Consider the following 12,533-nt stretch of genomic DNA (forward strand, 5'->3'; position numbering starts at 1 on the left):
CACTGTCTCTAATAAAAAACAATAGGGCTGGGGATGTGATTGAGTGTCCCTGAGTTCAATCCCCAGTACCCAAAAAAAAAAAAAAAGGATAGGGCCAGGCCAGCCTTTCTGACCTGGGAATTACATAAGGATAATTGTCATATTTCTGTGTGTTTTAAATTTGTTTGCTTTTCAAACTATTCCTTTTGCATGTGTATTCAAATTTTTGAGACTGGGAAAAATGAGATATTTTGCCACAATTTCTGTTTGGGTTAAAAACTAAAAATTATTTTGTGACCTACCATAGTAAACTACTTACATTGAATGGGTTGTTTTCTTTTCTCTCTTCAGAAGGAAACTCCTAGCTGAAGCAGATTTTAATGGAAATGATGTCAGTCTTTTTGGTTCAGTGTGGAGACACAGGCCTGCTTCACTTGATAACCCAGTGGAGGGTGATTTCTGCCCAAGGGGGAATTCTGTTAAGGAGTTAAACTTTCCACACCTTCCCTCAAATTCTCTTTCCACTGGGAAATGTTTACAGACCACTAACCCAGAGAAGACAGAATCCTCAGACACCTTGAAGAATCTCTTTGAAAGACCGTTATTCACTTCCCATTTACAAAAGTCCTTTGTAAGTGGCAACTGGGCTGAAACACCAAGGATAGAAAAAAGAAATGAGAGAAATGTTCTTACAAGCACGGCTATAAAAAATCAGAATAAAAACATTGCTTCAAAGAATGACTTAGAAGGAGAAATCCAGGCTTCCTATGATATTGATAATTTTGACATAGATGACTTCGATGATGATGAGGACTGGGAAAATATAATGCATAATTTAACAGCCAGCAAATCCTCCATAGCTGCCTATCATCCTATCAAGGAAAGTAGACCAATTAAATCAGTATCAGAGAAGATTTCTTCAGCCAAGACAAACTGTCTTTCAGTGGCATCTACTGCTGAAAATAAAAGCTTTTCAGAATCAATTCAGAATCACACTGGTAAGTTTAAAATAAATTGAATGCTTAAATATTATAGGAAAACAAAACTGTCCAAAATAGGAATTGTATAAGAAAAAACATAGCAAAAGTCATCATTGCCTGAAAACTACATTGTTTCTATGCAAATTTCTACTGATAATATGCATTACAAATCGAAATTTCAAAAGCAAGATGCTCTTTTGTCTCTGTAGCAGCTGTAGTTTTATAAAATGTATAATTATAACCTATTGTAGTAAAGCTCTAAAATCATTTACAAATGTGCTTTGCCTTTAAATTAACATCTTTAGTCCCTAAAACAATAAAGCTCATCATGAAGGTCAAGTTTTATGGGCATAAAGAAAAAATTTATATGTTAAAATGTATGTGTATCTTAATTTTTTATTTGTTTTAATTAGTTACACATTACAGTATAATGACCTTGACATATCATACATTTGAATCAGATGGTATATAATTTCTCATTTTTCTGAGTGTACAGGTTGCAGAATCATATTGGTCATGCAGTCACATATATACACATAGTAATAATAATGTCTATTTCATTCTACTATCCTTCCTATCCCCCCACAGAAATTTCTTAAAGCCATCAGATTACTTCTTTCAGCCTAGAATCTTTTTCATTCATTCATTCAACAAATATGTGTTAAGTGCTCACAATGTGCCATGCACTGTGCTGGGTCTGGTAATACTCTAAAGATAGATAACAAATATTTCCTCCCCTCTTGGAGCTAACAGTTTAATGAGTTTTTGGAGGAGTGAATTTAGCCACTTTAAAGATCCAGAATAAAGCCAAAATTAATTTTAAAACTTTACATCAGCCCTGTAAAGTTATTACATAGTGCTTTTTAACTGAACCAAGTGTACATGTGCAGAGTTTTATAAACTACAGCTTTCCTATTTTTGCCATTGATGACTTAATACTCGGAGGTTGTACTTGCAGTTACGCCATTGACCTTTAAAATAGTCATTAATGGATTTATTTTGGTATGTTAGAATGTGTCATACTTGGTGTTTGCAATCATCTTTGAGACAGTTGAGTGTTGGGGTGAGGGTAGCTGCCAGAGCTGGCATGAGTACCTTTGTTCACTACTGAGCCAGAGTTGCCACAGAGAGGATGAAGAGCCAGGACTGGATGTGAGAGACGTTGTGAAAGAAGAATCTGAGAAGTTCAGATGACTCTGAGGTTTCAGACCCTCAAGACTGAAGTGACTGAGAAAACTATGACACCATTCACAGAAATAGGGGAATCAGGAAGCAGAGTCAGGTTGGAGAAAAGCTGAGGACGGCTATTTTTAAGATTGGTTGACCTTAAAGTGTTGTTAAGTCGTTCAGGTAGAAATGTCTTGCAGATGAGTGGAAATGCGTGCAGGATAGGAACTTAGTAGGATATCAGAAGACATCCAGGCATTTTCTTTGCATGTAGGTTATGTTTAAGATCACAGGACTAGGAAAATTCCAGGTACCTGGAAGCCTTCCAAATTTAAGAGATAAGAAGAGAAATTAGAGTCAGAAAAGGGAATGCAAATCCAGTAGAGGGGCTCAAGGTATATAACTCAGTTGAAGAGAGTGGCCTAACATGCCGGAGGACTGGCAATGTAGCTCAGTGGTAGAGTGTTAGCCTAGTGTACATGACCCCTGGGTTTACGCCCCAGGACCACAAAACATAAAAATGAAGCAAGAAGAAAACTCATGATTACCTTAAAGGTCAAGAAAGAAGAGAAAGAGAATAAATAGTAGGGATAGACACTGTAGAAGTCAATAAAAGAATTGATTTGTTCCCTTAAGAATTTTCTGAAAGCCAGGTGTGGTAGCATATACCTGTAATCCCAAGGATTTGGGAGGCTGAGGCAAGAGGATCACAAGTTCAAAGCCAGCCTCAGCAACTTAGAGAGGCCCTAAGCAACTCAATGAGACCCTGTCTCAAAATAAAACATAACAGGGCTGGGGTTGTGGCTCAGTGGCAAAGCGCTTGCCTAGCGTGCATGAGGCACTGGGTTCAATCCTTTGCACCACATATAAATAAATAAATAAAATAAAAAATAAAGGTACATCAACAACTAAAAATTATTTTTAAAAATTTAAAATAAAACAAAAAAAGAGGGCTAGGGATGTGGCTCACTGGTAAAGCACCCCTTGGTTAAATCCTCAGTACCAAAAAAAAAAAAAAAAAGCCGGGGAGCACCCGGGGGTGTCAGGGGATTTTTTCACACTCTTTGGAAAGGAAACCATGTGAACAGTTAAGGTGTGCTGGAGAGAACTAGGTGCACAGTGATCCTGCAGGGGGAATGGTAAATGCTAAAACTGTGTTATTACCTGAATGCACTGATTTTTCTTAACATTGTTTTTCTAGACAACTTGGCGCAGAATTTAGCATCTACAAATCTGAAACACGAGCGTTTCCAAGGTCTCAGTTTTTCTCATACAAAAGAAATGATGAAGATTTTTCATAAAAAATTTGGCCTGCATAATTTTAGAACTAATCAGCTAGAGGCGATCAATGCTACACTGCTTGGTGAAGACTGCTTTATCCTAATGCCCACTGGTATGTATTTTTAGATATAAATTGGCAGGAATCCATTGGCAGATGTTAAATGAAAGCCCTTTAATAGAAATAAAAAGAACACCTACACAGTATTTCTATCATTCAGGGACCTCTTAAACCTCCCATGCCATAGTAAGAAAGTGTTTCACCTCCTATCTATTCTAGTTGTTGACAGGATAAAGTTTATAGCTCTTTAAGATCTTTTTTCTTTCTGAGTAGGAGGATGGGTGCTGGAGATTGAACCCAGGGGTGCTCTGACACTTAGCTACATCCCCAGCCCTTTTTATTTATTTATTTATTTTCCTATTGATTGATTGATTAAGACAGGATCTCACTAAGTTGCCCAAGCTAGTCTTGAACTTGCAGTTCTCCTGCCTCAGCCTCCCAAATCACTGGGATTATACGCTTGTGTCACCATGCCCATTTTTAACTTAAAATTTATTGTATTTGACTTGATCTAGAATTTTTCTTTTTTTCTAATCTAAATAAGACTTGAAAAGTGAACCAAAAAAAAAAAAAAAATCACCGTCAAATACCAGAACTAGGCGCTGGGGTTGTGGCTCAGTGGTAGAGTGCTTGCGTACCTAGCACGTGTGAGTCACTGGGTTCCATCCTGAGCACCACATAAAAATAAACAAAATAAAGATATTATGTTCGTCTATAACTAAAAAAAAAAATCAGAACCATTTTGGGAATTTATTTCATCAGGTTTGGTATAGTGGCCTGGGATTAAAGTGTAGCTCTTGCTTATGAACAGCATGACCATGGGCAAGACACTTCACCCCCTTTACCCATTTCCTTTGTATCCATAGGGATAAATAATAAAGTTCTTGCTTCACAGTGTCATGAAGATTAAATGTAAAGCGTTGAATGCTGTTTTTTCTTGGCTCCAGTTTCGAAAAGTCCAAGACTTTTCGTTATGTTAGTAAAGCTATAACAGCTGTCCTATAATTTGTAGCCATATATATAAGAATATGAAATAAAATGTTAGGTTAGGAAGTAGGGAGAATTTGGAGTTTCAGTCCCTACTTGTAGTCCTCTGTTGTTTGCTTGCCTTGTTTTATGAAATTTAAATGATATAAGCTTAGTAATCAGCATTTCAAATTTTATTAACATGTTGTCACTCTACCTTCTATTTTATTCTTAATTTAGTACTTGAAAACTCTATTACTGGAGGGCTGGGGATGTGGCTCAAGCACGGCCCGGGTTCGATCCTCAGCACCACATACAAACAAAGATGTTGTGTCCGCCGAGGACTAAAAAATAAATATTAAAAACAACAAAACAAAAAAACTCTATTACTGGAAAGGACCCTGGTATAAGCCACTGATTCTCAGAGGTTTTTATGGTCCTTTAAGGTTTTAAGGGGATGTTTTTTAAGTCCTCTAAGTGGACTGAAGGTGTAGCTCAGTGGAGGAATGCTTGCCTAGCACATGCAAGGTCCTGGGTTGGACCCTTAGCACTGCAAAAACAAAAACAAAAAAAAAAAAACAAAGTAAATTAAGGTCCTTCCTTAATTTCAACTTCTTCGCTTACATGTACATGTGCACACACACACACATTTCAGATAAGGTTTCTTTTAGACAAAAATAGTTTTTTTAAGTACTGATCTAGTACATTTTATAGTTGATAAAATTGAGGGAGGACAGGTAAGATTAAATAGCATCTCATAGTCCTACAACTATGAACACACATACAACTATGATTATTAATAAACTAATAAGCAGGTCTCTTTATTCTCAGTATCCTTTTGTTTCCTTGACATTTCTACATATATACCAAAATGAAATTCATATGAAAAAGAAGAAATATAATATATAGTTTGAAAAAAGCTAAGGTCCTAAAACAGCCTCTGCCATTAGTAGATAGGTAAAATTGAAAATTAATTGCTACGTAATCATTTTAGTCAGCTTGAAATGTGTACTTTGGGCTGGAATGCTTGCCTAGGGCAGATGCCTTGTTATCATAATCTCCAGCACAGCAAGCAAAAACAAAAAAATAATTTGGTTTACTGTCCTGTTGATTTGAATGAGAGTTACATAGCAACAATTGTTTTGGTCTTTTGAAATTTCTTTTCAACTTCTGCTCATACCTACAAATGTAGTCTCTCCTTTTATTTCAAAGTGAGATTGGGACTGTTCTTACTGATGAGAGTACTGGGAGTTCAAGCTATGACAGTCAGTGTCAGAAGGCCCATAATGATTTTAAAAAGCTGAGATCTTGAAAGTGACTTCTGGATCATAGAGACATACTGATCAATGTGTTTTTGATTTTCAGTTTTGTATATTTTATTATATTCTAGTTCTTAAAAAATAAATTTTAGAGGTGGATTGTGGCTTAGTGGTAGAGTGCTCGCCTAGCATATGTGGGGCTCTGGGTTCAATCTTCAGCACCACGTAAAAATAAATAAATAAAATAAAGGTATCATATCCAACTACAACTAAATGTGTGTGTGTGTGTGTGTGTTTATTAAAAATAAATAAATAAATTTTATGGGGGTGGGGTTGTGGCTCAGTGGTAGAGTGCCTGCCTAGCACATGTGGGGCGCTGAGTTCAATCCTCAGCACCACAATAAATAAATAAATAAATAAATAAATAAGAAGTTTTTATATCCATCTGTAACTAAAAAATATTTAAAAATAAATAAATTAAGAAGAAATTATTTTAATCCTAGGATCATGGTTTTTAGAGATCTCTTATATTGCTAGAAATAAAAAAACTTGCTATGTTTAAGTGTCCCAGGTAGACCTTTTAAGTAATTCCATTGTATTTAAGTATTTTTGCCCTGATTCATGCTTTTGCTGTTGCACGTGCTTGTATAAGAAGCCCTAAAAGACATTTTTATGCTTTATTTAAATTGCTCATTCAAAGCCAGCCTCAGCAACTGAGTGAGGCCTTAAGCAACTTAATGAGACTCTGTCTCCAAATAGAAAAACAAAAAGGGATGAGGATGTGGCTCAGTGGTAAAGCATCTCTGGTTTCAGTCCCAGCACCAAAATTAATTAATTAATTAACTGCTTGAATAGTTTGGCTCAGGGGTACAGCAAATTGGACCATGAACAATATCACTTGATATCCTGTCAACTATTTTGATTATTATATGTGGTTTCCCTTATAACTTTTACCTTCGTTCTCTCAAGATAAAAGCTGACAGATTTTTTTTTTTATATTAAAACACTTTATGAAACAATGTATATGTAGCATGATGGCATAGGATGTATTTTATTGGTACTGTACATGATCAGAAAAACTTCTCCAGTAACAAACTATAGAAATGACCCCTGAAAGTATGGTCTTGCTGACAAATTTTTTTTTTTTCGTTTCTCTTTTAGGAGGTGGTAAAAGTTTGTGTTACCAGCTGCCTGCCTGTGTTTCTCCTGGGGTCACTATTGTCATTTCTCCCTTGAGATCACTAATAATAGATCAAGTCCAAAAGCTGACTTCCTTGGATGTAAGTTATAACATACGAATACTAATAAAAGTATACCTTCTACTGAATTACGTTTCAGTGTACTAGATAACTTTTTTATTAAATAATTCATGAATTATAATAATAAAGCATAACAGTTAAGTTGTACAGTTAAACACAAGCATTTGAAAATTCTGATACAGGTAATGGTGTGTAAAATTCAATCTTTTATTCTTTTATGAGAATTATTTTAGTAAGAGCTTTTAGTCTATATTTTCTAGTATATATATATATATATATATTTTTTTTTTTTTTTTACTAATATAAAGAGATTTCTCTTTTTACGGTGGCCGGATCAGCATGGTTCTCTTTCCAGTGTGTCTTGAAGTGCATGCATATGTGCATGCCCACATACATATATCCTTTTTCTTCAGGGCTCAGTTGACGGAAATATATGACTACATTCTACTATATTCTTCATATTAATATAGCCATACATAGGACTCAAATCTCTTGGACACTAAATTCATATTTATCTTATTTACAAATGTGAAAAGTAAATCAAAGAAAAGGTAATAAGCAGGGCTGGGGCTGGGTCTCAGCAGTAGAGCACTCAGTTAGCATTTGTGAGGCCCTGGGTTTGATCCTCAGCACCACATAAAAATAAATAAATAAAATAATGGTATTATGTCCAACTACAACTATAAAATGAGTATTTAGGGGCTGGGGATGTGGCTCAAGTGGTAGCGCGCTCGCCTGGCATGCGTGCGGCCCGGGTTCGATCCTCAGCACCACATACAAACAAAGATGTTGTGTCCGCCGAGAACTGAAAAATAAATATTAAAAAATTCAAAAAAAAAATGAGTATTTAAAAAAAAGAAAAGTTAATAAGCAATGGGAAGGCTGTTGTAAGTTATACTTAATAAGGGTTTTTCCAAAATGTGTGTCCTCATTATTTGTTATTGTAGTGAGATACATTTCCTTTGATAGATCTGATATGACTTATAAAATATTTATAAAACCTAAAAGTAAATAAACTCTTGTCAGATTAATGTATAAAATTTAAATGTTTGTTACTTTTACACTTAGATTCCAGCTACATATCTGACAGGTGATAAGACTGACTCAGAAGCTACAAGTATTTATCTCCAATTATCAAAAAAAGACCCAATTATAAAACTTCTGTATGTTACTCCAGAGAAGGTTTGTGTATTTATATAATTATTTTTAAATATAATATTTAAAGCCACTAGAATTATATATTTTTAAAACTTTGACATCATTTTTGATGTATAGTATATTGCAAAGAATTCCTGTAGGGCTGGGGATGTGGCTCAAGTGGTAGCGCGCTCGCCTGGCATGCATGCGGCCCGGGTTCAATCCCCAGCACCACATACAAACAAAGATGTTGTGTCCGCCGAAAATTAAAAAATAAAATATCAAAATTCTCTCTCTCTCTCTCTCTCTCTCTCTCTCTTTAAAAAAAAAAAAAAAAGAATGCCTGTAAACATTTCACCCAGAAACCCTAAAGGAAAACATTTCACTCTAATTACTTTATCATTCTTTCTATTTTTTTTTTCCTCAAACATTTGATTTAGATAGTAGGTACTGTATCACAAGGAAAAGCTTTCCCTTTAATTGAACGTATTTATTTCTATCAGTATGAATTCATGGATTCTTAATTTATTCAGTGGGTTACAATCAATTATCATTCTGTATTTTGACATTCTCTTTGTCCTAGATTTGACCAGTGAGAGTGCTCCATCAAGCTGGCTTCTATGTCCTCTTCCTGTGTCCCTTTCAAGATGTGGGTGCTACATGTGCTTGTTGCTACTGGGATGTCATTTCTACTAGGCCTTGTCATGGACAAAGCTACAAAATACATACATACTTATATCTATATGTACAATATATTCACACATGTGATTTTTTTCCCCAAACAACATGCACAAACATAACACATATCTGTAACCCCATTAACAGTGTAAACATGTGTTGGACCATGTATTGAGGCAGAAAAATGTAACTTAATAAGTAAACTGTTGGCTAAACATGGATGAATGTCTAAAATATCTGATTTGCTATTTTCTATTACTTTTGCTGTTCTCTTCATGAATTGAAATAAGAGCCAATTTTATGTCAGGGTTTTAATACTGCTTAACTGTAATGGAACTTAGCAAAACTATTCAAGTGCTGTGTTTAAATGTCTCGTGTATTTCTGGGCCAGGTCTGTGCCAGTAACCGGCTGATTTCCACTCTGGAGAATCTGTATGAGAGGAAGCTCTTGGCACGTTTTGTTATTGATGAAGCACATTGTGTGAGTCAGGTAAATACTGTTTTTTGTTTGTTTGTTTGTTTGTTTGTTTTTGCCGGAGGAGGGTGCCAGGGATTGAACTCCAGGCACTCAATCACTGAGCCACATCCCCAGAACTATTTTTATAATTTATTTAGAGATAGGATCTCACTGATTTGCTTAGCGCCTTGTTTTTGCTGAGGCTGACTTTGCACTCTTGATCTTCCTGCCTCAGCCTCCTGAGCTGCTGGGATTACCGGCCTGCACCACTGTGCCTGGCTTACATACTGTTTTTATGTCTTAGAAAATCATTAAATTTGTGCTACCAATAGTATATATTTGTATATCTTCAGAATCGAAGAAAACCCCACATTGAGTGAACTGTTGTACTGTTTCATTGAAGAATAAAGTGGTTCTTTATATTCACTAGTGTTCTTTTTATATAAAGAAAAGCTAAATAATCTGAAAAGCAATATTTTTTTCAACTAGTGGGGACATGATTTTCGTCAAGATTACAAAAGAATGAATATGCTTCGTCAGAAGTTTCCTTCTGTTCCAGTAATGGCTCTTACTGCCACAGCGAATCCCAGAGTACAGAAAGATATCCTCACTCAGCTGAAGATTGTGAGGCCTCAGGTGTAAGTAACAACTTAAAGTCATATATTTTAAAACCTTAGGGCAGTGGTTAGCAGAGTTTCTGCACATTAGAATCACCTGTGGAGCCCAAAGTCTCAGTTACCCAGGTTGTACCTAGACCAGCTAAATCAGAATATTTGGCTCTGGGAGCCAGGGTGGGATTTGTTTTGTTTGTATTTTGGGCTTTTTGGTTCATTTGTTTAATCCTCAACTGATTCCGATGTGCAACAGTTTGGCAACTAGGGCCTAAGGGCTTTTCTTCACTTAGCAAAAGTAAAACTCTATCCCAACACCATCTCTGGAAATGGGGGTAATTTGCATGTTGCACCTATGGACCCTGGTATACTCCCAGTAATAAAGTACCTTTAACTTTGTCTTCATCTGAGCCACAACATACTTTTTTTTTTTTTTTTANAACTGTCATTTTTAAAGAGCCCACAACTTTTTTTTTTTTTTTTAGAGTGAGAGAGAGAGAGAATTTTTTTAAATATTTTTTAATATTTTTTAGTTTTCGGCAGACACAACATCTTTGTTTGTATGTGGTGCTGAGGATCGAACCCGGGCCGCACGCATGCCAGGCGAGCGCGCTACCACTTGAGTCACATCCCCAGCCCCACAACATACTTCTTGTTGCCATCAAATCCATAATTATTTAATAACCAAAACCACTATAAAAATTATTCCAGCAGGGAGGAGTGGCGTATGCCTGTAATCCCAGCAATTTATGAGGCTGAGGCAGGAGGATTGCAAGTTTGAGGCCAGCCTCAGTGATGCCTAGACAACTTAGCAAGACTCGGTCTCAAAGTAAAAAGGTCTGGGGATGTGGCTCAGGAGTTAAGTTATTCCTGTGTGTGGATTCAAGTTGTACTGGATTATTTTGTACTTCTACCTGAGTTTGATGAGTCATGCATTCTTCATTAGGTTCATTCACTCAGCAAATATTTTATTTAAAATGTGTTTGTGGTGCTGGGCTTAGTGGCACCCTCCTGGAATCCCAGCAGCTCAGGAGGCTGAGGCAGAAGGATCGTAAGTTCAAAGCCAGACTGAGCAACTTAGCAAGGCTCTAAGCAACTTACTGAGACCCTATCACAAAATAAAAGGGTTGAGGATGTGGCTCGGTGGGAAGTGACTCTGGATTCAATCCCTGGTACCAAAAAGAAAAAAAGTGTTAAATATTTTTTCCTTCTAATTTGTTAACATTGCTTTCAGTAAGGTATAGACATTAATGTGGAATGCCAAAAGAGGTAATGACAAAACAGAAAACAGCTTTTGTTCATTTGAAAATAGACAAACTGGACATGGTGGCACACATCTGTAATTTAGCTCCTTAGGGAGCCAAGACAAAAGGATCACTTGGGGTCATGAGTTTGAGATTCACCTGAGCAACATAGCAAGACCCTGTTTTTCAAAAAAGAAGATGGGGCTGTGGTTGTGGCTCAGTGGTAGAGTGTTTGCCTAGCATATGTGAGGCACTGGGTTCAGTTCTTAGCACTACATATAAATAAGTGAATAAAATAAATGTCAATCAGTGTCTAAAATATATATGTGTGTGTGTGTTGTGAGTGTATAACATTTTGATATGATGACATACTGCTACTCAAAGAGACTGAGGCAGGAGGATTGCTTAAGCCCAGGAATTCAGGGCCAACCTGAGCAACATAGCAAGACCTTCTCTCTTAAAAAAAAAAAGACAGACCAGTTGGCTCTATCAATAGTGTAAGAAATAAAAATAACAACAATATCTCTTACAGAGTTAAGAGCAGAACTGAAAGTTCCATGTGAAGGATATGAAGTGGTTCATGAGATTAAGATACCTGCAAGGGCCTTTGCAGATTAAACTGGCAGCTTCTAAATTATCTGATCAAAAACAGGTCCCAAAGCAATTTGGATTTCTTCCAGCCTTTAAGTTGTTTGGTTCCAGCCTAAAACATATAGTACTAATAATCATACTGAAGGGCAAGAATTTTAGAGTCCTCAGAATTGTGTGTATGTGATCACAAAATTTGGAATTCAGTATTTTAATTTACTCTCACTTGAAGAGAAGTGTTTGTATAAAATTTGGGGGGGTATTTTGCTCCCATAATTTCTATGTATTATAGACTATATTTAAGATATAGTTGAGGTTCTTTATTAGACTATATGCTAGAAATTTTTTCTATGCTGATCTATAACATTTTTTCTTTTCTTTTTTTTTCTTTCTTTTTTTGTACAGGATTGAACCCAGGGGCACTTAACCACTGAGCCACATCTCTAGTCTTTTTTATATTTTGTTTGTTTATTTTTTGAGACAGAGTCTCACTAAGTTGTTTAGGGCCTTGCTAAATTACTGAGGCTAGCTTTGAACTTGCAGTCCTCCTGCCTCAACCTCCTGAGTTGCTGGGATTACAGGTATATGCCACCATACCTGGCATTTTTTTCTTTTTCTAACAGGCACTATTTTTAAGCTCTTTCTACCTGATTATGCCAAATGCAGTCTCTGGGTTTTCTTTTTTGTGGGGGCCATGGGCATTTTAGGCAAGTACTGTGCCACTAAGCTACATCCCCAACCCTGTTTTGTTTTGTTCATTTTTAATCAGTTACATAAACCAAGTTTTCAGTGCTATATAGGACAAGGGGGAGAAAAGAAGAAGAAATAGGGAAGAAAAAAAAAGTTTGCCGTTTATTTGTCAGGTATTT

The 12,533-nt window shown here is 36.1% G+C and overlaps 1 protein-coding gene and 1 pseudogene across 1 annotated transcript in view; one reads left to right on the plus strand and one right to left on the minus strand.

Annotated features, from left to right (window-relative positions):
* Window positions 1-12,533, plus strand: part of Blm (BLM RecQ like helicase) — a 92,793-nt gene that overhangs the window by 43,653 nt on the left and 36,607 nt on the right. The window contains exons 7-12 of the mRNA XM_015493039.2: window positions 331-977; window positions 3,328-3,519; window positions 6,852-6,970; window positions 8,018-8,131; window positions 9,156-9,254; window positions 9,711-9,859. Coding sequence (XP_015348525.1) covers window positions 331-977; window positions 3,328-3,519; window positions 6,852-6,970; window positions 8,018-8,131; window positions 9,156-9,254; window positions 9,711-9,859 — 1,320 coding nt within the window. The remainder of the gene's footprint in view (window positions 1-330; window positions 978-3,327; window positions 3,520-6,851; window positions 6,971-8,017; window positions 8,132-9,155; window positions 9,255-9,710; window positions 9,860-12,533) is intronic.
* Window positions 6,739-6,816, minus strand: LOC125612550 (annotated as a pseudogene).

The sequence above is a fragment of the Marmota marmota genome, unplaced genomic scaffold (genome assembly GCF_001458135.2).
Source record: "Marmota marmota marmota unplaced genomic scaffold, marMar, whole genome shotgun sequence".
NCBI classification, from domain to species: domain Eukaryota; kingdom Metazoa; phylum Chordata; class Mammalia; order Rodentia; family Sciuridae; genus Marmota; species Marmota marmota.